This window comes from Micropterus dolomieu, linkage group LG07 (assembly GCF_021292245.1).
Source record: "Micropterus dolomieu isolate WLL.071019.BEF.003 ecotype Adirondacks linkage group LG07, ASM2129224v1, whole genome shotgun sequence".
Lineage (NCBI taxonomy): Eukaryota > Metazoa > Chordata > Actinopteri > Centrarchiformes > Centrarchidae > Micropterus > Micropterus dolomieu.
Window position 1 is genome coordinate 21,904,140 of NC_060156.1, and position 25,162 is coordinate 21,929,301.

General features: G+C 39.4%; 1 protein-coding gene across 1 annotated transcript in view; it reads left to right on the forward strand.

The window, feature by feature from the left end:
- The window catches only part of pdia5 (protein disulfide isomerase family A, member 5), a 61,218-nt gene that overhangs the window by 8,679 nt on the left and 27,377 nt on the right, over positions 1 to 25,162 (forward strand). The window contains exons 2-9 of the mRNA XM_046053808.1: positions 872 to 998; positions 6,397 to 6,484; positions 14,579 to 14,662; positions 14,811 to 14,856; positions 17,363 to 17,455; positions 18,328 to 18,388; positions 19,132 to 19,199; positions 21,691 to 21,782. Coding sequence (XP_045909764.1) covers positions 872 to 998; positions 6,397 to 6,484; positions 14,579 to 14,662; positions 14,811 to 14,856; positions 17,363 to 17,455; positions 18,328 to 18,388; positions 19,132 to 19,199; positions 21,691 to 21,782 — 659 coding nt within the window. The remainder of the gene's footprint in view (positions 1 to 871; positions 999 to 6,396; positions 6,485 to 14,578; positions 14,663 to 14,810; positions 14,857 to 17,362; positions 17,456 to 18,327; positions 18,389 to 19,131; positions 19,200 to 21,690; positions 21,783 to 25,162) is intronic.

Below are 25,162 nucleotides of genomic sequence, written 5' to 3' on the forward strand. Positions count from 1 at the left end.
GGAGTTAAAATTAAGAAAGCAGTCTTACGGGTGCTTGTTTTAATTACAGGTGATATCATGCATCAGACAGGATACGCTGAGTGAGCAGACGATGTTTGGTGTCTAATTTAGTTCTCCTTATGCAGAAAGGAAGGGCTTTTTTAATGAACACTGATGGCACAGAGCCAATTAGAATTCATGGCTTTAACTGCATATGGCTTGAGTATAATCTGTCTGGTTTATTTTTTTTCTTTGTCTTTGATTAAAGTGCAAACCTCTCGATATAGACTTTGTTTCCCATATTAGGTGTTTCATACCATTAGCCCAACTACCAGTATTTGGAAAGTCGAAAGAGCCATTTAGACTAATGATGCAGATGTACCCACCTGTTGCTTACCTTTGGGCAATTTGGTCTCTGTTAGAGCTTTACCAGAATTGTGGCTAAACATAAAAAGGTTTTCCTGAGGAAGGCACCAGAGTAAAGTTCAAAATGTAAATAGAAACAAGTCCTTGGGAGCATGGATGTGCACATTTTAAGTTGAACTTTTGGACTTTTTAAATAAAAAAATCTGGTCAGTAGTATTTGCTGGGGTAACATTTCCTAAATAATAAACTCTAAAATTAGCATAACAATGTATAAAAGTAAAGTATATGAATCTATATGGCAGTTTTTCCTATGTTACCTTTGTCTATGCACTATACTATGGACACATTTGGCATGGTAACTTAAAGAGGCTTAATAAAGAGCCCTGTCCCTAAACAAGACACTTAACCCTTTGTTGCTCCAGAGGCATCAACTTCATGACAAATTAATTACTTACTTGTTGCTATGTGTTGGCTATATCACAGAACTGATTTGTTAACAGTAATTTGTATTTGTGTGTTTCACCAGGTGTGGCTGCTGCCAGTGCTGGAAGCGGTGAAGGTGTCTCCTCTCATTGAGAAAGTCAGCGACCACAAAGACTTTAAGAAGCTGCTCAGGACGAGAACCAACGTTCTGGTGCTCTACACCAAGACAGGTTAGAGAAGACTGACACTCACTCATCGTGTCTTTTTTGGATCAGACTGTAGATTTTACCAGAATAAACACCTGGTTAAAGAGACATTTCTCCCTTAGGCTGTGAGATTCCTCAATTCATCCTTAGCACTCCACCTTGTAAAATATGAAAATCTGCCCATTTGAATCATACGGGGGGGTTTGAGGACGTGTTGGGCAGTAATACTGTAATATTACTTTTCCCAGTAAAGAGTAATGTAACGGATTGCTATTGCTATTTCCTAAACAATATTATTACAGTTACTAATCCAAGTAACGCTGCGCTACTGAGCGCACCATCCCTGACGTGAATGCGCAACTGCGCGGCAGCTCACCGGACCTTTTGTAAATGTCAGCTGCCAAAATGCTAAAGGAAGACTGGAGAACAGGGAGAAAGTCCGGTATTTTCGACTGCTGTAAGTAACGTAATTGCCATTATTGTGTAACAGTCTAAGATGCAAAGAACATTGTCGTCCGTTGTAAACTATGTTCAGTTCAACTCAATTCAATTTTATTTATATAGCGCCAAATCACAACAACAGTTATCTCACAGCGCTTTTCATAAAAGAGCAGGTCTAGACCATACTCTGTGATGTTAATGTGTACGACCAGTAAAAAGCTTTCAACCGCGAACAATTGCACATCTAGGCCTATACTTAAAGCATCAGCTAAAGCAACACAGCACCGTGAAACTCCGTAAGAAACTCCGGCCGCTGCTACCTGTCATGCTTGGACTCGTCGGGAGAGAGTGGCGTTATATCACCCAGTAGTAAGCAGAGTAGTTAATATTACTTTTTGGAGTATATGCTAAGTAACTAGTAGGTAATAACTATATTATTTCTGTGTAACTTGCCTAACACTGAATTGACAATAAGCATCGGATAAATTGGGTATGTTTTGATTATTGTTTGTTATAGGCTATCTAACGTTAATATTTACTTTAACATTGTTGTCGATTGATCAATCATGTAGCCTATATATACTTTTCTGTATGAATGGTTGCTTTTTAAGTCGTCCTTATGTTAAAGGTTTTGGCATGTTACAAATTAATTTCTTGTGAATGGTCGCTCTGCGCTCCTCGTCAACAGACAGGCAAACAAGCGCTCTGCGAGGTAACCATGGCAACGGCTTCTGTGTAACTGACGCAATCCCATGAAACTGGCGCGGTCATTCTCGTCTCACGCACACGCCCTCTGTCAGAGTTAAAATGTCAAACTTTTTCCTACAGTTTATCAATAGACAGAGTGATCTGGCTGTTTGATAAGAGTTTCCTGAATAATATAACTGTTTTTTTAATAGTTAGGCCACTAGGTCTTACACAGGCGACAACCTTTGCTGCTGTCTCTTCATTCATTATAAATATCTATTTAAATCTATTAACTTCTCCTGAACTTTTTGGCCATATGGTCCAGCCCCAACTTCATCTTGTTATACAGCCCTGTGTTGTTTAACAAGATTATAAAATGATAAATAAACCTACCTTGTTTTTGGGTGGGTGGGTAAGACATTATGCTCCTGCATGTGGTCTCATATGTAGCAGCATACATTTCTGGTTTAGCATTCATTGTTTCTTGCAAGGGAGGAGGCGGGGATGGCAGTCCTGCCAGACAAGCATAGTAATTGCTCATGGATAATGTTTGTATTATATCAATGGCTCTTAAACAGCTTCTCACTAAAGAGGTGGTCAGGGAGCGCTGGAAAACCAAATAACATTTGGTGTTTTGTATATCACAGATATTTGTATAGACATAGAGTATGTTAGCCAATATGTGAAACAACTACCCAAATACGAAAACAAATACCCCATTTAACTATACATTTAGTTATGTTATCCTTAGATCAAAATTGTCATTCTTTAATTTCATGAAGGTGTTATTTTAGTGTTGACATCATTAAGGACTTGTGCAAGTGAATAATTGTTGGGTTTTAACCCCATATAAATGGCTGGATAGTATTGGCTGCTGCATGCCTCCTATCAAAGAGAACAAGTGTTCCACTTATTTACTATGTTGTAAGGTGGCAACATATTACAGGTAGACATACACTGTACATATTGATATATTTATGAAATAAACACAAAAAAATGGTAGATGAATGTCACAGCTCTTGAATGCCTACTATTTCTTCTGGAGGGGGCAACCAGTAATCACTAATTATCAATTACTGAAATTAATGTAGAATTCTCATACTGTAATAATGAAAATAAACATCCTCTCTAATTCAATGATAAATGTAAACCGTATCATACATTAGCTAGCATCATGAATAGACAGGTATGCAATTAACAAACATAATTGGTGTAGCTGGTGACTATATACAACATAATCCACACCTCTCCATCTCCTGAGTGTGAAGAATTCACAATATTATAATTATTATTATAATTCACAATATAATATTCACACAATATCATTATATTATAATCAGGGAAGGTGAGTGTGAAAGTGACCAGTAAGCACCAATAAAGCCTTAAGTAGTGTTTAAAAAGACACCCAACAGCTATGGTCTTCTGAAGGAAAAAGTAATTTGTGACAATGGGGGATGATGCACAAAACGTGTATGACTAGAACGTCTCTCACATTGTTGCTCCAACATCCTAACTTAGAGAGTTAAAACTAGTGTCAAGCTGAAGATGTAAGTTCAGTGTTTCCCACAGGATTTTAAGAGACTATGGTGGGTGGGCCTTGAACCCTCTCACTGGGGGGTCCGGGGGCATGCCCCCTATAAGAAAGTTTTGTACATTTTAAAGTTAAATGCATTAATTTGGTGCAGAATGAAGAGGCTATCTATGAAGAACTTGGTACGCTTATAAACAATGTTGTGCTCTAATAAACTATTTGATCATAAACCCATTGTATAGCTATAAATGGTGATGAAACAGCAACAAAAGTCAACAAATTTATTTTATGTTTTCCCAAAAACTCTGAATCAAAGAATAGAAGACAGAATAAGTAATTTCTCTAACATTTTATTGTTGTTTTTTTACTTTGGTTGGACACATGTAATATGTTTTATTCTTTCTGTGAATATAATCCAATTAATCTTATTTCCATGCTATATAGACACCTTATTTTGAAAACTGGGCATTGTGTGTATCCTCACGCTAAATTCATTAAACCAGAGTCCGAACTTGATAAATAATGTTGTATGTGGTTCTTGTATCACATAAAATTAAGACTTCACAGCCTCTCTTCAGGTAGGACTCTCATACTGCAACACTTGTCTTTGTAAAGAGAGAAACTGACAGGATAAAGTTGCTAACCTGCCTGTCAGCTCGCACTGGTCCGTTACAGTGGATTTATCATGAAGGCTTTAATACGTGTGCACTCCAAATGTAGGCGCAGCTAGCTTAATTGCCTTCTCACAAACGAGTGACAGAAACAGTCGTTAACGTAGTTACCTCAAAAGAAAAGTGGTTGTCTCAAGTCAGAGGCCAAAGTGTCTGAGCGTGTGAGCTTATAGGAGTGAGGAGGAGCACCCACAAAACATAACGCTAGAGGTCTGTAATGTTATTATGAGATGTAAAAATATTTTTCGGTTCATTTTGAAACTATGGTGGAGCAAATTAGACTATGGTGGGCCGCTCGTTAATTAATGGGAAACACTGAAGTTAATGTAAATTAAAATCACTGTTGTCACCCTCTGTAATAAGGAAGTAAAATTGTGCAGTGGCACTTTGCTTAAATCTTATATAATTAATTAAGAAACATTTTACCAAAGTATCTTAGGATTTATTAAGAATTAATGTTTTGTGCAGCTTCAGCCTGCAGCCTGCTTTAGGGATGATCGCAGTGGTCTGTCTCAGTAATGAACTTGGAAATACTTATCTTATAGAATTAGAGAGTAGCCGTTAATGGAAAATAGAACGCTTTATGCAGTCAAACAGAGTTATAAAGCCGTGTTTTCTTCCAACCATTAGGAAACCCCTAATGCACCCCAGTAGATTTAAATTCCCATTTTCATTTCCTTAATGCTGAGAAGCAGAGGAATGCACTCTGCAGGCTTGTAGAAGGAGCTGCTTGATATTGCTAATTTTTCGATTCAAAAGGCCGTCCTACCTCAGTAAGCAGCAGAGGACTCTCAGAGCCCCACAGCCAAAGATTTATTCATAATTCCATATCAACCTGTGTCAGGGCAGTGGATAAGGCTTCCACATATCGAGAAGTGGCTCTGATTGATCACTGGCTCAGCATCACATAGACATTTCTTCTTTAAAGACACCAAAGGTTCCCCTCCTCATGGAGGTTTAATGTCGCTCTTCACCAACCAGTTATTTCACCAGTTGTAGCCACATCACATTCCTTTCTCCTCTTACAGAGAGTATTGCCCTATTCCTTACTCCTCACAAGGCTGTAACCCATTGTAGTCAGCCACATCCCTGTTGAGTTTTACTCTGATTATCTCCCATTAAACTTCATCGATGAGCTTTTTGCCAGCCAGGATCTGCTTTCCTCCTGCTCCATACATGGTAATAAACTGACACTGAATTACCAGATGTGTTTTTTTTTTTTTTTTATTTCACCAGCCCGGTGCAAGGCGGGACCCTGGGGAGTCAAGGCAGTGCCCCCCTATCTAAATATAGCCTTGGCCTGGAGCGTTGAGAGGAATTGTTCTCTTTATGCAGTGAATAAAACACATTTGGTTTCAGGGGGAGTATAAAAATGATGTATTGCGTTAAACAAGGACTAGAATATTACACTTACAGCTTACTTTACTCGCAGGAATCTGCTTTGCCTGCCATATCTGATGAAAATCAGTAATATTATTGTGCATGTTGTTGTAGCTGGTACAGTTTATTACACACTATATTCCTCTTTCCTAACACAGAAAGCAAACTGCACAGCTCAGCCATATTTTTTCACTGACATACTAGATTGTGTAAGTCTCCGGTGGTCAGGAACTCTCCATGTCGTCCTTAAATGAGCTCACACTTGATGTTCTTCATAGCTCAGAATATGGTACTAGGCAGCATTCAGCAGTTACAACCTAGTTTGCCAAAACATACCTGCTGTGTTCCCCCCCGTTTAAAAAGTTGGTCTGCTTCAGCAGAGTCTTTGTGTCACCTTATAATCCTCCTATCCCCTGCTTAGTCACACTATTGTAAGGTGTTGAAAGCTGATGTAACTTAAACCACCTCCCTGAACCCATCCAGTGAAAGGTATTTGAAAACCCACTGCCATCATCTCTCTATCCCAAACTCAGTGATCTCTTTCTTCTGCACTTGGTGCTTTAGTAAGACACTGAGCTCCACTGTAACTCAACTCCTCTTCGCCGTGTTTGACATGACAGTGTCCTCTGTGTCTCGAAGGCTCTGGGTTTTCCTGAGCTATTGAACGGTTTTGGTAACAAGGCTGACCATGGTTTATTCTCTGTGTTTGTAGCTACATCAGGGGACTCCCACCTCAAACTGCTATCAGATGTGGCCCAGACAGTAAAGGGCCAGGGGACTATTGCCTGGGTCAACTGTGGGTAAGTAATAGGATGATTTTTAAGAAACACATTCTAGGACTTCTCCCTCCATCTCACCCATTGACTCCCTGTCGCTTTCGACGTTACGGCCTCTTTTGTCCAAGGAATTTTCTGACAGCAGTTATAAAGGCGGAACAATTTACTCCTCCTAAGAATGTCTCTGCTGCCATCCATCTGCACAATTTATGGCTTTTCCACTGGGGGTATAAATGGCCTTGTTCCACTGGTTCTGTTGTATAGGTGCTATTTGACAAGAGGCCACTCACTTATTAGAGCTATTGAAGCTTTGGGTCTCCTCATAACATTTCAGTTCTCCCTTTTTTGAGTTTGTTTAAGATTTATCCAAAAATTGCACTTGCTTAATGCTACGTGGCTTATCTCTGCCCTATAATTGTGAAGCCAGAGGATGATGCTTCATGTCGTTCTTTGCTAGAGTTTCTGAATGTTTCAGCTTCTCTTGTTTGAATTTGGCTTAATGCCTCAGATCAAGAGGGATTTGCCTGTCCCTGATTAGTGGTATCATTCATGTATGTAGTGCTGAAATGACTAGTCAGTCAATCTATTAGTCTGTTCCAGTGCTGGGTGTCGTTTGAAACGTTTTGGTACCACTACAGTACAATTGTGGTACCAACAACAAAACAATGCTGTTTTCAATACCTTCTGCTTTGAGGAATCTAAGCATGTTTTACTACAAAAATCTTTCTTCATTTAACATTAGAAACAAATTTTATAATTTGTAAATGATGTCTAAACACGAGAAGCCTAACCACAACACAGTCAAAATAAAATCCCAAAATTGGCAAAATAATTTAAATCAGGAGTAAAAACAAAACAAGTAATTTGAAAATGTCACCTTGAACTTAAGGAAATTGCAATGGTAATATTTTCTGACTTTATTTAGACCAAACCATTAATTTGATAAAGAAAGTATTAGTTAGTTGCAGCTCTCACTGACACAGTTAACAACACAAAGTATCTTACTGACACCATTTGGTTGGTAACAAAATCGTATTGAGGTTTTATACCTAGCCCTATTCAGTGGACAGAAAATAATAATCAGCAAGTTTTTGTCAGTTTTATGTCATTGTAAATCCGAAATTTGAGATATGGACCGTTGTGTGGACAAAACAAGCAATTTGAAGGCGTCGCCTTCAGCTCTAGGATATCATGATTGGTATATTTTGATGCTCTTATGACATTTTATTGACAAAATAAACAATTAATTGATCAATCAATATATTTATACATATTTATTTGATTAATTTCATATACTCCAAAACCCTTTCCCCTAAAAGGCAGAACAGTCTGTCATCTGTCTTTCCGGAGCAGATCTATCTCCAGCTCACATTTAAAAGTGTTTACATTAAGCAAATGCTACATACTCCCAAGACAGCATTAAGAATTGTTTTCTCTAAGCACAGCTTGCTTTGCTCCCCTGTGATCTTGACTTTGGCTTGTTGTTCTTTCTTCCCTTCCTGGTTTTCAGTTCCACTTTATTTAATTATTTTTATACCTGTCAACCCATCAACGGCATGAACCGTCGTCTTCACCAGGGAGGAAAGAATGTATCATACAACAGGAAACTGTGAGGAAGTCAGTAACTCCCCTTTGACGCCTAGTGCTCATTGCAGCATTCACAATCTCTCTCAAGCTTATCCGGGATCAAAGACCAGGCGGACAGAAAGGAAGAGAAACTAAAGTCAAAACAGTCTGAAGGAATTGTAGGAGCTGTTGGTGTCCACATTTCTCTTCAAAGACACTCCATGATATGTTCTTTTTTTTACTGTTTACTTTTTGACTCAGTTACTATTTTTTTTGTCTGGGAGAGCATGGTATATACTCTCTCGTCCTTCTCCAATAACTCCAGCATGCTAGCATGTGCTAATGCTAAGCAGATATTTATACTGGGCCAGATTCCTGCTAGGGGAGCTAGAGCGAGCCGGGTTCATCACTGCAGGACACATGGATCTGGTGCCAGGCTCTGTAGCGAAGCATTGTGCTATTTGGCATATTTCTCCACCATCACAAATGGGCCAGTTCCAAATAGAAGCTCCAGCTGTGAGCTGATGGTGGACGGAGGGAGAGCGAGAGTAGAGCGCATATCACAGCGTGAGAACGGTCAGCCCTGCCAAGGAAGAGGGCCACCAAGGCCAAAATGACACACTTTGAACAGATGACAGCGACCTGAGTGTTGGCCAACTGGGACCCACCAGAGGGATGGATGATCTCATACAGGAAGGGAGTACAGGACTATGCTTCCCTGCTCCCTTTCTTCTTGAAATTTCAACCAGCCATGAAACGTGGTACGAACACGGTCTTATCTTTATCAATGGGAATAGCAGAGCACAAACAAGTACTCCACAGATTAGGATTTGTGTTTTGAAGAGTAGTAATTAAATGGCATGGTGGGCTTCATCCTCTTTCCATGACAAATCCATTATTAATCCTTTACAAAAGAGACTCTGTTGACTTTGGCACAAAAAAAAAGTCATGTAGCCAACTTTAAAAAATTATTTTACTCGTATTTTAAAGGGGCACGTCGCTCAACCACCTCTTTGCGTCAAGAATTTTTGGTTGGGTAAGTCCAACCAAATAAAATGTCTCAAAAGTAGAAGAAAAGGTAAACTCTCACTTTTCAGGCCGCAAAAATCTTTGACATTTTTTATTGGTAAAGGGGGTCACAATTTTTTTTATTGGACATGATAAACAAGTCATTACTGAGATCTGCGAACACAAGGACATTGTTCCCCTGGGACAAGAAACTCAATCTCTCAGACAGTCTAACAGGTTATAAACAAATCAACAGTTTAGCCATATGATCTACCACTTTATTTGAGAGCACCCCAAATGAAAGTCAAAGTGTGATCATGATCTGTAAACTGTGATGGATGTTAACAACAGACTGTTCGGGTTTTACTGTTTACTGTATTGATGCTATGATGCATTTTCCACGTTCCGTGTTTGGCTAACATGGAGATTTGTTAGAAACCTGTATGATCATCTGGCTGCTTTTTATCTCTGTTCCCTGGTGTGGACAGTGTTATTGTAACCGAGAGCAACAATGGGCAAAGTTTCAACAACAAGACCAGGGTTCTGATAAATAATAATACTATTTATATTTAAGTTATCGTTCAACTTTAGCCGTTTGTATTTCTATGGTCAAATCAGTAAAATATCCTAGAATCTACTGCATCTGACAAATAATCCTGAATGAACAAAAGACAATTTGCTTGTTCATTCAGTGAACTAAACAGCATGTGCACTTTGCTGACAAATATATGATGCTATATAAACCCAGAACATACATGATATACTGTATGTGATCAACCTTGTTGTAGGAGTCAGAAGCTGTAGTTTTTAAGAGAAAAGGTTAGGTTTTTCATTTAAAAAGGTCATATAAATGCTTTTTGGCTTTTTCCCTCTCCTTTATTGAGTTATACCCTTTTTGTGCATGTAATAGGTTTGCAAAGTGAAAAAGCCCAAAGTCCAGCCCAAAGGGAGTTCCCATCTCCCACAGAAAACCCTGTTCTGAACTGCTTGAAAACAGCTTGTTTGTAGTCCAGCCCTTCACTTTCATCCCTGTGACAACACAGGAAGGGACAGCTCACACCTCTCCTCTCCCTTCCAAACACTAGCTACCCTCCAGGCAGTCAATGGACATAAAGTTGTTACTGTGATGTAGAGACAGAGCTTGGTTATAACTTTAAGGATGAAAAATACTTTTGTTACAGATCAATAATCACCACTCTGAAACTCTCGCTCCAGTCTATGTTGCCAATAGGGTTGCAACAACTAATCGACGTAGTCGACAAAAATCGATTATTAAATTCATTGGCAATGAATTTAATAATGGATTCGTTCATTACGTCATCAGGCCGTAACGACACCGTCAGCTTAACGGACTAAAGTGATGTGAACAGTAAAGTTACTAAAACAACATCAGCGCTTTCCTGGAAACACCGGAGCATCTGAAGAGGAGGCGCGTAACATTGTTGCTCTGTGGATGATGAAGACTTGTCTCGGTAAACTCGTTAGCGAGATAGTTTCCCATTAAAGCCGTGTTACTTCACGCTATGAGCTGCAACGTTTTCTATGCAGTTTGCCTTGGACAATTTGATTGATTTTTAACGGCGCTGAGAGTAGCACATTTATGATACACAACGGCCGCGTTCACATTCCAGATGTGCCCTGACTTTACAATCATAAACGATGCATCACTCATGGCGACGTTCCCAGCTGGAGAACGTGTTGCTGCCGAGTGCACAAGATTAGACAACACCGGACAATTTCATACTTTCTAAAGAAGAGATCAATGTCAATGCGAGAGGCAGCGGCTAATCTGCCCCAAACTCCCTTTAAAAAATCTGAGTTTTGTGAGTTGTTGAATTAGGGGAAAATATATAAACGTTGTGAAACACTGTCTACTATAAAATAGTTAATTAATAATTACTATAATAATTATTGACCCCCCTGTAAATTCGGCCAATGTAATGCATGACATTATTCCTTTCTTTGTATATGGTGTCATTTTGTCCCGGTGTGTTGCAGTACTGGTATGTAAACTGCTCAGTCACTAAACAGCAGATCAGATGCTGAGATCAGGACTTGATTTCAGAGGAACTTTCTGTTGCTGCAGCACTACTACTACTTTTGTTATGAATAATGCGTTCTCCACCATAATTTCACTGTGTTCCTTGAACATTGTGTCTTACCCTTACCCCTAACAATACATGCTTGAACAAGGTTTTTTTGTTGTTGTTTTCTTTTGGCATTGATTGTGCTGTTACAGTTCATCTCCTCACCTCATTTCATTTGTTTCTCAACCAGGTTATAACTCATATTTATAGCTCATCAGCCCTCTCCCCCTGCTCAGCCTCCACTCATGTCTTCTTAACATGACATGACCTTCTACTCACTGCAGTGCTGGAGCTTTTGGTGCTGACGCATCGACTGACATTTGTCTTCTTCCAAATATGTTTGGCCAACATGGAGATTTGTTTGAAACCTGTCTGATCATCCGTCTGCTTTTTAATGCTATTCCCTGGTGTGTACAGTGTTATTATAACCGAGAGTAACAATGGCCAAAGTTAAAATAAAAAATAGGACCAGTCTCCATTACTTAATAATACTTATATAAGTGAAAGTTGACATTCAACTTTAGCAGTTTGTGTTTCTATGGTCAACAGTAAACTCTCATAGAATCTACTGCATCTGACAGATCATCGTGAATGAAGAACAATAGACAATTTAATAAAAGCTGTGATAATGGTTAAATTTATGATTTTTAATGAATAGCTGTTCGCTTGTCAAAAATATTACGTTTCCTTTACAAGTTGTAATGTAGGTCTGTTGTAGGGTAAGTGTAAGATGTCATTTATAGGAAAATTATAATGTAATTTAAACAGCACCAGATCAGACTGTGTGTCAGTAGATACTAGCAGAAAAACATGACCAGGTCATGGCTTCTGATTGGCCAGGCTGCCTTTGATATTGATTAAACCATCACATTTTCCCAGGATTCAAGGCTTGTTTTGAACAACAAACAGTCCAAAACCCAAAGATCTTTAATTTACAATGATATAGGAGCTGGAAACCGCAAAGGATGGCGCATTTCATGTTAAATTACTTTAAAGAGAAGTGAGTTTTTGTCAAGTGACCATGACATTCAAGTATAGGTCAAGGATGTCTGCATTAAAATATTTTAGGCAGAAGAACAGACGTTCCCTCTGCAGGCAGCCAATGCATTGTTGCCTCTCTATTGTGTTTAGTTGTGTGACTGGCTTCAGTATTGGTTTTACTTATAAAATTACTGAACACAGTTACATACATGACACACACAAAAATCTTTTTGTATGGAATTTCTTTGTCTAATTGATTGGGGGTCCCTTGTCTACTCTTTACCGTTTTGGGGTTTCCTTGCCCTTGTCACTTATGGCAGTGTTTCAAGGAGTTAGAAGCAACAGACCGGTTTTGAATCAGATGACTGCGCTTCAGCTCCAGGTACATGTCAAGGTCACATCTGCTCATGGTGTGCCCTGACTGGTGCCATCTGCCTTCATGAGTCAGCAGAATGTGGCATTCAGAACAGTCATTAACTTAAATACTCTCTGTCAACATACACACACTGAATTACTCTTCCTCCATATAATACAAAACTACACTGAACATATAGACTGAATGGCCACTTTATTAGGTACACCTGTTCAATTGCTTGTTAGCACAAATAGCTAATCAGCCAATCACGTGGTAGCAACTCAATACATTTAGGCATGCAGATGTGGTCAAGACAACTTGCTGAAGTTCAAACCGAGCATCAGAATGGGGAAGAAAGGGTATTGAAGTGACTTTGAACGTGGCATGGTTTTTTGTGCAAGACGGGCTGGTCGAGTTTACAGAAAATAGTCCGAAAAAGAGAAAATATCCAGTGAGCGGCAGCTGTGTGGATGAAAATGCCTTGTTTGATGTCAGAGGAGAATGGGCAGACTGGTTTGAGATGACAGAAAGGCAACAATAACTCAAATAACCACTCGTTACAACCAAGGTATGCAGAATACCATCAATGAATGCACAGCACGTCAAACCTTGAAGCAAACGGGCTACAGCAGCAGAAGACCACACCGGGCGCCACTCCTGTCAGCTAAGAACAGGAAACTGAGGATACAATTAGCACAGGCTCACCAAAATTAGACAACAGAAGATTTGAATAATGTCGCCTGGTCTGATGAGTCTTGACTTCAGCTGCGACATTCAGAGGGTAGGGTTAGAATTTGGCGTAAACAACATGAGAGCACGGATCCATGCTACTTTGAATCAACGATTCTTGAACATGACAATGAGTTCACTGTCCTCCAATGGCCTCCACAGTCACCAGATCTCAATCCAATAGAGCACCTTTGGGATATGGTGGAATGTGAGATTTGCATCATGTACATGTGTAGCTGACAAATCTGCAGCAGCTGCGTGATGCTATCATGTCAATATGGACCAAAGTCTCTGAGAAATGTTTACAACACCTTATTGAAAGTATGAATTAAAGCAGTCCAGAAGGCAAAAGGTGATCCAACCCAGTACTTGCAAGGTGTAACTTATAAAGTGGCCTGGGAGTGTATATTTGGCTCACTCTGGGTCTTGAAGCCATAACTGAATTCCACCTCTTTGAATTTGTTGGCATCCTGCCTTCTCTCCAGCAAATATCTCTCTCTAAATGAATCCATATTTTCCTTGCTCTTTATTAGAGAGGAGGAAGAGTACATCATGCCACTGATAATGCCTCACTGTATTATGTGTGAAGTATTTGTAGGTGGCTAGATGCATAGTTATTTCCTTTCCAACTACAGCCTTTTTGATCACACAATGAAGCCTCTACACAGCAGAGAATTTCTGTATGCTGACACACTGTACACTGTAGGTTGTAATCAGCATTGAAATCCCATTGCAGATGTATGTGTTTGTGTATGCATACAGGAGAAACTAAAATAGAACAGGGATCCTTGTTTATATAACACTGTGCATGTGATTAGATTGATCTGATGAAAAATTAATGCACTTATGTCTTCATGTAGCATCTTCTCCTTTCTTAATTCAATTCAGTGAAGCTTTATTGGAAAGACCTTGCAACCCAAAACATGTTGGCAAAGCTTTTTCTTAAACAGAATTAAGTGCATAATACAGACAATGAATTTATAAAGAATGTTAGCAGTTACGAGCAATTTAACAAGTTGTCACTGAACAGAAGAGAAATTATGTGTATTATTATATAAAGAAGAAAGAAAAATAATGCCTGACATGAAAAGATGCTAAGAGGGATAACAGATTCTCCTACTAGCTCTGTCACATGAACAGTTTCACCAAGGACATTTTAAGTAAGTTATTTTGTTGGAAGGAAAGGGGTGAAATTCCAACATTTGCTGTGACGACTTCTTATAGATAATTGGTGATTAAGTGTTTAGTTAAAATCTGTCTGTGCAAATGATTTAACATTTTTGATTAAATACAGAGTTATCTGATACTTTGAAGTAATAGATAACATTCAAATTTTCATTTGTATTTGAATATCTCTCACTCACTCACTCACTCACTCACTCTCTCACTCAGAGATTCAGAGGGTCGTAAGCTCTGTAAGAAAGTGAAGGTGGACCCGAGCTCCAAACGTGGAGGAGCAGAGCTGTTGCATTACAAGTGAGTAACCAGAAACTCAGCTTGCCGTCAGACACTTTTCCACACTTCAGTGCTTTCTGGAAAGTAATACCGTGTTCCCAGCTTAAGAAACATGTTGTTCACCGTTTACTTCTGGTTTTGTGAGCACTGTGTCTGGTGTGTCTTGCAGAGAAGGTGCGTTCCACACAGAGTACAACAGGCCAGCTACCTTCAAGGTGAGTGGGCAGCTGAAATCCTGCATTCTTTACACAAGCTTTCAGCTCAAGTGCAGCACAGTTGTTCTCTTTGTGTCCGTCTAGTATTTACTAATGGCTCTTCACATTCATTGTATGAATTAGTTTGCCAGTCTAACCATATTATACTGTGGAGACAAGTGTGTCTGTAATTTAATTTATTCATTTGATAAGTGCACTCTCACTCTGACTATTTTATTTTAGTCTGTGGATATACAATTTTGGGGAAAATATAAAATTGCGATTTTTCTGACTAATATTGTGATTGTGATTATAAAAATGATTTTCTATAAATGGATCTCAATGCCTGTATTGATGTACATCTACATAGGTTTACGTCAAGCATAACCAAATCTTGTCAGATACAGTGTTGCTTGATGTTTAGGTTCTCTCTGGTTCCTTTTCAGTTGAAGAGAAGTCAAATTCTTACTCCTAATTAAAACAGCTATAAGCACTATTTTTTATGATAGCAGTATATCAAATGACAATGGGAAAACAATGTGACAATGTGAAATGGGTCACTCGTACCCATGAACCCAGAATTATCACTTGAATCCGCAGCTTCGCTCAGCTTGACTGAGCTTTATGGTGCGTTTCAGCTCATTGTTTGCTCCTTGACTTTACTGTTTTGGTTCACTCTCACTGCTCTCATAGCGTTATTTTCAGCTCCTCAATACAGTGGTTTTCCTCTAAAAATCCACTGTACACTACCTAAAAAGCCAGATATTTCCCTCAGGAGTTGGTATAGAGACCAAAAACAGAGCCTAACGATTTTACATTTATCACATTTATCAGGTGGTCAAAAACATTACATCAACTTTTAAATCTTAAATATTTCTACAGACTGCGCTGTCCACTGTCCTAGGATGCCATAGACTTAACATGCAGTACATCCAATGAAGAAGAGGAGAATGTACAGAGCCCACTACTTTCTTTGGCAAACCATATTTGACAGAGCATATACATACATCAGCATTCAAAGAGCATAGAAACCACACAACAAACATGTTTCAATATAAAGTTTGGCCAACTTATGGAAGTAGTTCTGTAATTAGCTACAGCTTTTTAAAGGTTTACATTAAAAGAGTCGTTAGCCTGGTTGACACACCTCTGAAAGAGCCATCAGAAAATGTGATTCCCCTAAATGTCTTCTGCCTGGAGATAATGGGGAAACGAAAAGGCGTCCGTGGGTTGATGGATGTGGATCAAACACCGAAACAAATACAGTGCAGCACATGCCGTGATCTGAGAAACATTCGGTGCAGAATCCATTTGTTGAAGAGAGATTAAAAAGTTGTCCCAAGATGGGATCAAACACTGAACCCTTGGGGTCCGAGTCCTGCGCCTTACCAATGCTAACCAAATGACAAATCAATATTATGGCTTATATTCTCATCCACCATCTAATGGTTGAAAATATTGCTCCGATGCAAAACTTATTTGCCAACCCATTCAGTATATTATTACTATTTCTTCTTGTAATGTACGTATTCAACGTAGTGATAAGTGTCTGCACTGCCTGAATTCAACATGACAACATTCATGGAAAGGGGTGTCTGCGGTTATGTAGATATAAATGGCTCATTCTAAGGTAATAAAAACTTAATGGTTTATTATGTAAGGTGAAAACATAGTTATGGATCTTATATTGCATTTCTGTCTATAGATCCTCAGAAATATTACACACTGAACCTTTAAATCTGTTGGCTACGGGTTATTTTAACCAGTAAAATTCACCAACTGAAACTTTCCCCTGTTTCACTGCAAGACACAAAATCCGTTCTTGTGATTTGAAATTCTTGAAAATCAATGAACAGCCCTAATATTCTCTAAAATATGTAGAACTAAATTCTTCTGTTGGACTCATCTTAGTTCATAAGATACCCATCATAAGGGAATCTGGGAGCTGTTGCTCCTTTTGATTTTGATTTTGACTGTTATCATTTTATTACTATGTTTGCTAGTGTTTTGCCCATATTTCTTTCCCAGACAGACGGAAAGGCCTCTGAAACAATAAAAAACAAAAAAGTTTAAAAAAAAGTTTAAAACATTACCAAGTAATCCTGATGATAAAATCAGAATCATTAAATATTCCGCCTGTGTCCACACTGTCATCGTTGTAGCGCTGCTGAATGAAATATTTCCTGCTGTTGCCTCCGCAGACATATGGTTCATTATATTAACGGGGAACTTTACCAAGCCCATTACCAGACACTTAAAGGCATTGAAATAGCTTCAACACCCCTTGGATGCAGGAACATGTTGGTGTATACGAGCTTCTACCTGGCACAGCCTACAGCGTTGCCTCTACTAAATTTAGGAGTGACTTCTGCAAAGCCAAAGTAAATCATCACCACTCTATTGTTCACAAGATAACTCTGAGCCAGCGACAAGTTGTTGCATGATCTCAGTGTTGCAATTGTTCAGACTCTCACGGATTCACCATTCTGACTTTTCCATCTTTTCTTTCTGTTTTTCCTACAATCAGTCCATGGTATCGTTCTTGAAAGACCCATCAGGACCCCCATTGTGGGAAGAGAACCCAGAGGCAAAAGATATCGTCCACATAGAGACAGAAAAGGTAAGCAGTGCCCTAAGCAACCTTTTGAGCTTTTGTATTAATTATAAAGAAGCTTCCACTGCACTGTAAATTGACGACATCCAGAACATCAATGTTGATGTACAGTTACTGTGTATTTCAAGACGGCAAGGAAGCAGCTAATGTGATGCAGGGTCCGCTTCTCTTCTGTCCTGTCACGTTGGACTTTGATCAGCTTCTGAAGTTGATGTCTACCTCTGCATCATAAAACCCCACACATAAAAACAACATATCAGGGCTTTAACATCAAAGAGCTGCTCATTGTCGTTCATGAAGTCTACTAACACAGCCTGAAAGACGGCTCTAGTCCAGCCAGGTCAGATGCCACTCGTATTAACCACCCCTAATTCACCCACGGTCTGACAACCTAAGACATACTATATACAGCTTTTTGAAAGCCCTTAAATTTAATGAACAGCAGTCCTGTCGGTTTTTGGCCCGCTTGGCCACTCATGCCTGGAGGCTTGTTAAAGGTGTCAACAAAAGATTGTGCTGAATTTGGGTTTTTTTAGGAAGTAGCTGAGCTCATCAAGGTGATGATGAGGAAGAGAAACTTGCATGGGGGCTGATCTACCTGCTGAGAAAAAGAAAGTCCTAAGAGAAAGTCTAATAGATTGCTGATAAGGCAAAGATGACGGTGTGCTTAGTTATTTTAAAGCTCTGTATGCTAAAAGAGAAAACAACCCCGGAGCTTGCTCCAGAGGAACATGTCAAAGGAATCGAGATGGTGTATGGTCATCATTTACTTAAAGTGTTACTCAACAGTAGTGATGTTTTTATGTTTTTTTTGTTATGTGCTGTTTATAAATGATAAAGCTTCTTGTCACCCCTCTCTCTCTCTCACTCCTTTTTAGGACTTCAGGAAGCTGCTGAAGAAAGAGGAGAGGCCAGTCCTCATAATGTTCTATGCTCCCTGTGAGTACTTTCATCATCATAGTGTACAGTAGCTCGCAGTAACTGAGACAAGTGGTGCTCTCCTTGCTAGACTGCTTGAACATATTGTGATTGGAAGAGAGTGTGCCAGGAGAGACTGACCGCAGCTTTGATTGTCTAGAAAAACTTATTGTATAAGATGCCTCGTTTGAAGAAAGATCTTACTGTATGTTGAATACATCAATAAACTTGGTCATCTTGGCAATAATACGTGGTCATAATCAATACTGCAATGAGGTTTTCTACATTCATCATACCTGCCAAACACAAGACACTTTCTCATCTTTGAATATACTGTACAGTTTTTATAATAAGAATAGGGCTAAATCATTACTGATCAATATCTCAATTATTTTTTCAGTGAATCATTTAGTCTGTAAAATATCCGAAAATAATTAATCTACTGATCACTTCAACACCAATTTAAGAAAAAAATCATTTTTAGTCAGTAAGGAGTTAGTTGTCTTGTCTCCTGTTGTTGCTGAATAGTAAATACTTTACATGGGCTCTCCCATGTGTTGTGCTCTGTTATTATGGTCAGTGGTTTTCATGACGTCATATCTTCAGCAGATAACACACTGCAAGCTGCTATTGGCAAAAAATACAGTTCCCCTAGCAGATGACGGGAAGTCTTTTGACAGGTTGTATCAACTGTGTCAGAGCGATGGTTCAAATTGAGTTCTCTGTAATAACGTCTGTTGTTCCGTTTTGTATTTTGGTTGCAGGGTGCGGAGTTTGTAAGAGAATGCAGCCCATCTTTCAGCAAGCGGCCACAGAGACAAAGGGGAAATATGTGAGTCTGCTTAATTCCCCCCGCACCCCCACTTGGTCCACTGCATTAACTGTCTCTGATCTGCAGCCGTCTGTCTCTGATGTTTACAGACTAGATGAGATGTGCCAGCACTGAATATCTGTATGGTTAGCTTGGCTATCCGCAAGTCTGTCAGTCTGGCCTAAATGAAAGCCTTGCGTGGTTGTATTTCCTGCAAAATCTCTCACAAGTATAGTACCTCAGCAACTTTTGCACCTTGGGTTTTGATTCATCTGGATATTAACCCAGATTTACAGGCAATTCAGAAACCCTGATCCCCTCTCTCCTGGACTTGATTTATATTTTATCTGTGTTTTGGTTTGCATCGACCCACCAGAGCAATTACGGTAGTAGTCAAAAGTCTACCAATCTTGCCTAGAAATTCATTTTTAATGGTTTTAGTACTTTATATTATTGTACAGGTGTATAATCAGTGACTATAAAATGTGTTTCTTACTTGGTTTTTAGCTGGCACCTGAAACCACAATTAAGGGCTAATGTCTTTCCAGCTGAAGCTTACAAGCTCTATATAGATTAAATGTCAATTTAGCCTAGCAAGTCTTTATGTTTACGTCCTAACTTTTCCTTTCCCTCCTCTTTTCATCCATTTTTCTTCTCCTCCCTGGTCTCACGGGTCCCCTAAAGACCCCTGTTGTCAGTTTGCAGACAGGCAGTATTACAATAGCAAGCAAACTTGGGAAGGGGGGTGTTCTGTTTCCAGATGTTTTTTTAACTTCACTGGAGAGATGCAGGCACAAAAGCAACCAGAGACCTATGTGATCAGCTAGGGAAACAAATACTTTGTGTTCATAAATGCTCCTCCTCAAGCGCCAGGAGAAGAGGAATTGAGGGGGGATGTCCTGTTGTACAGTGAGAGCAGAGAGCGGCAGCTGCCTGAGAAGACAGTGAAGTGAAGTAGTTCGTCATGTTTGCCTCACACAAAGCAGGACATGAATGAAAAGATAATTAACTGCATGTTTGTTTGATTATCAAGCTTAGGATTAGTGAACATTTAAGCCTCTCAACTGGAAATTAACAGTATGCATCCAAGCATCTTATACAGAACGTGTGTGTGTGTGTGTGTGTGTGTGTGTGTGTGAGTGTGTGTGTGTGTCAGGCTGAGATAGATTTTTGGGAGCGTGCCTGTTATTACAAGAGACTAGTAGTGCTTCTGAGAAGTGAAAGGTTCGAATACTGAATTGGTGGTCAGCCAAGTTATACAACAAATTTCTCGACTGTGTGTCATGGACACATGAAGGCATAAAGGCGATGTCTGAAGCGTTGCATCTTGTCAGGCTTGCAGCTGTTTGATTTTATATTAAAGAAATGCCTTTATTGGAAAAATATTTTCAGTCATTCAAGATTGATTGACCTATAAACAACGGCCTAGGCATTGGATTTTTTCGATATTAACTTTACCTGAGGCTTACTCTTAAACAGGGTATAATTTTAAAACTGGGAGACTTGAAAAATCACAATATTCTCTCATATCACGCACCATAAAGCAAATGCCTCCTTCAGAGGCGTTTCCTCCCTTTGCAGAAAGTATCTTTTCGACAAAGACTGAGTAATGTTACTTTCTACTTATAGGCTAACACTTTGATCCAGAGTGAAATATTATGTAAATATATTAGTTGGATGACCTTGGTGATTCCCTTACTCTTGATGTAGCACCACCATTTTGGTCACAGCTACACTGTAATGCATACATGTACACATGATAACATGCTAAACATTAAATATTAAACTTTCACATTTTGATATGCTAACTCCACCATATTAACAAGCTAATGTCGGCATATTACCAGACTAACATTCTAAACATTACGTACTGAAATTTGCCAAACTGAACATTTGCATGTGCTTACATTAGCATAACACACACGCTTGAAATGTTAAATGCTAAATGCCAGCATGTTAACATGCTAATATTAAAACATTACTATGCTAACATTAACAATCTAACATAGTCCAGATTTTATGATGAAATTTGTAATGTAATGTCTGACAATGTAGAGCTTAGTGTTAGCCTCTGAGATGGCTACTGTACAGTGGATAAATTCTTTGTATTTAGTAATAACGTATCAGCTGTTCCTGAAGAATTCGAATGCTAACAAGTTTGCTACACTTAATAAAAGTTGGTTCATATATATTTTTTTATGTGATAACTCTCCATAGTTAGGTGTTAGCATATTTCAATACAGCTAAAGGAAATTTTTATGTTCTGTCTGTTATTTAAATTTAAATGTCAATTAAAAAGGTGATCAAGAAAAGTGAGTGTTTGATTAAAGTCCGCTCATCAGCATTCATTTTACCTGTTTCATAGTGCAGTCTCTTTTCATTCTTGGAGTAATCCAAATCCAATCTTTTTTACTTTGGAGCCCTCTGATGATGACTAACCTGTTTTGATGTTTCACGTCTTTTCTCTTTCTTGTCTCTGTCCCTTCACTTTTCTACACCTGCCTTTTTTAAGGTACTGGCGGGGATGAATGTGAACCCAGCTGAGTTTGACGGCCTCAAGCAGGAGTACAACGTCAAAGGATACCCAACCTTCTGCTACTTTGAGTGAGTCAAGTCCTGTCATCCATTTCACTTTAGGCTCAGCCCTCCCTTCGAAGGCTCAGAACATCAGAGTAGGGCCACTTCAAACAGAAAGGGCAGTCCAGGCCTCTTAAGCACCAACAGACACGAGGGCGGCAGACTTACAGCTTGCAGTGGTGGCCCTTGAGGTTCAGAACTTGTTTCTAACAGGTGTAAAGGAGAAAGTTTCTGACAAGCATTGAAAAAGTTAACTGACGGGAGGGAGTTATGGTTGCAGAGGTGTGCCATTGTCAGGGAGCAAAGAGGACGCAGGTGATATTGTATGGTTGACAATGAAGTAGAGCTGAAATGATTACTAAATTAATCAATTAGTTGATAGACAAAAAAATGATTGGCAACAGTCAGGTAATTGACTCATGGTTGAAGACATTTTTCCCCAAAAAATATACAAGTCATTGGTATGGGCCAATAAAGGCTTTAAAATTAAATATCAGTAGCAGCCTGAAATTAAGCGTCAAAGATGATGCTTTAATTATGCACACGGGAGTATGTCTGCAGTGTGAAGGCTTTTTGAAGTGTCTGAAACGGAGATCAAAGTTGTTGTTTACAGTGACTGCTCAGCATTGGTTACTTGAGGAGTAGCCAAATTGCATTTCTTCATTACTACAAATTTAATTGCCCATCTTAAGAGCCGCAATCATGATCATTGCAATGAACTGGTGAACTGGCAAGGCATCACCTTGCCGGATGAAAAGACAAAAGTTGAACTTTTTTGCTTGTTTTTTTCAGTGTGGTCAGGAACCACACTGTGCTAATGCAGCTGCCCATTGAAAATATTGGAGGGGCTGTTCCTCATTATTAATATGCCAGACTAAGAAAAGGCTTTTAATATACTGTACCAACTTTTTTTTCATATGCAAGAACTCCTAAAGGCCACATGTAGAATTGATTTAGCACTAGGCCTCTGCATTTCTGTTTAGTGATTGGTTATGCTGTTTGTAATCTGATAATTCATTTTACTTTTTAACCCTAGTGTCTAAATATGCATAAAGTATCACATACACACAAGCCACGTATACAGTAGGGGCTGCGAGTGTGACTCATAGTATTTGTTAATGCAGACCCCCCCGTACTGTCCTTAAATTTACAGTGATTTTAACTGTGTGCTTGTGCTCAGTAGCTCCCTCTTTGTTCTCTGCTTCTAATTCCTCATGCACCAGCTTTATCATCCCTATTTCCACATTAAATACTCTCTCATTCCAGTCTGGCCTTTTAATTAGACCAGGACTGATTAAGTGCCTCTGTGGTTAGTCAGAGTGTGTGCGCTTTCCCTATTCCTGTACGTGTGCACTTCTTTCTTGTGTGCATGAGTGTGTGTATGATGCGTGTGCAGATACACGCCCGTGCACTCATGTGTAGCTGAGCCAGAGCCAGTCCGTTAGCTGGGAGCACATTAGTGTCAGCGCAGGGCAAGCTAACGACCATCTGAGCCCATTGGCTTCAGTAATGAGCCCCTCACTGATAAACAGCAGCTAATCACTGCAGGGTAAATCGGCATCAACACTGCTGGAGTTATCTCTCCATTGCACCCGCTGTAAGACCAAGTGTTCAAGGTCTTTTACCTTTTCAGTGCTGCAGATTAAGAAAGCTTACTAGCCAACACAGCAGCACACCTCAACTTTCTATCAAGTAAAATAACAATAAAAGTGAAACTATTTCAGCTGCTTTGTCCTTGCTGTGTCCTTTTAACCAAGAAAAACACCCGAGACTGTCGGGCAAATGACATTTGTTTGACATTTTCTCAACTTGGTTTTACAAGGTTTTGGTGCATTTTACAGCAGCAGAGATAAAGCAAGCGAATATAGAGTTGGTCATAAATCTCACTGATTGAATTCCAAGCAGCTACTCTCCCCCACGGTAGTCAGTTCACTTAAAATGCAAGTTATAAACCCCAAATCCAGCATGTGTAATTCTGGATCACCTTTAATAGTGTCCGCTCTGTATCTCGGGAGCTGTAACTGCGTTCGTCACCACCCTCTGTGTTTGCAAAATGACAATGCCCAGAGCCGGCTACTATTGACACTGATCCTTCAGCGCTGGGCTGAGCCAACTCATCCGCTACCCAGCCTTCATTTAGTCACAGCGAATAGCAGAGTAGATAAACTCATTGTTATGAAGAAAATCTGCTTAAGTTTTGAATCTTTTCAGACTGTGGAGCTGAGGAGATGCTTCTAACTCATTTCAAATGCATTACGACGGGTCACTGGCGTCTCTTATATGCACTTTCAAACTAACATGCAAAATACAAGTCAGAGGACAGAGTATCAATCAGAATTTTTCGTCAGAGCCTTTTGCCAGCTTTCATAAACCATTTCCTTTCCTTTTGGCTTTGAGGTGTTCTCTTTCTCAAAGGTCTGATCCATCTCTTTGTCTTAGTAGCTGTGTTATGTTTGCTACAATTGCCTTTAGGACCCTGTCTTTTTGTTCATTCTAGATTTCTTTTTGTTAAGATAACCAAAAGCACTGTTGGATTTGAAAAGTTTTGTTAAAGGAATACTCCACTGAAAATGTATCTTTTGAGAATCTGATTATATTTATTCACCCATGCTAGCTTGAAGAAGGTGAAGATGGTTCTTGTGGACGATGGCAGCTGTAGTCAGCTTTGATTTGACAGTTACAATGGATACCAACTGTGACTCAGTTTCTCGGTGAACAAACATCCATAGAAACCACAAACCACTCATGCAGCATTATCCATCCCTTTACCGTTGATCCCTGTGTTTGAAACAATTGTCCTTTTCCAGTGAATCGTTTTATATGCTGCTTTCTTGTTGCAATGCTGTGACTTGGGGTGTGCTTTGGAAACCAGTGTAACTACTGTGGGTCAAAGCTGACTACAGATTTCGTACTCCTCAAAGGAGCAAGCTACAAACTTCTTCTTACGGAGCTTTTAGACCAAACGCAAATTCAATCCTCACGACGCTTTCCTCACGTGAGTACATTCACTGCAAGTGTTCACACACAACGCAAGAAGGTGATTAGAACCCATGAAAATTCGCTCAAGTAGGAGATTTACAGATCACGCGAAGGCCTTCGCGCCGCCCGACAGAAAATCGCGGCTCTACACGTCTTTACATTGACTTTGTATGTAAACTCACCGCCCCGAACGCTCGCTTCGCTTTTGGTCTGAAAGCACAGTTAGATCCAACTTTATATTACTCCAGGCAGTGAGTATATAATACCAGTACACAGAAGACAGAGTAGTAGTAATATAACCATTAAAGTAAGGATTTACAAAAAGTGTTGTTTTGTACCAACTGACAGATATCATATTGGCAGTGGTTTTAAAATTCTTTGAACAGGACAAATAATCGTGTCTACAAGACTATCTCTAAACCATCTGT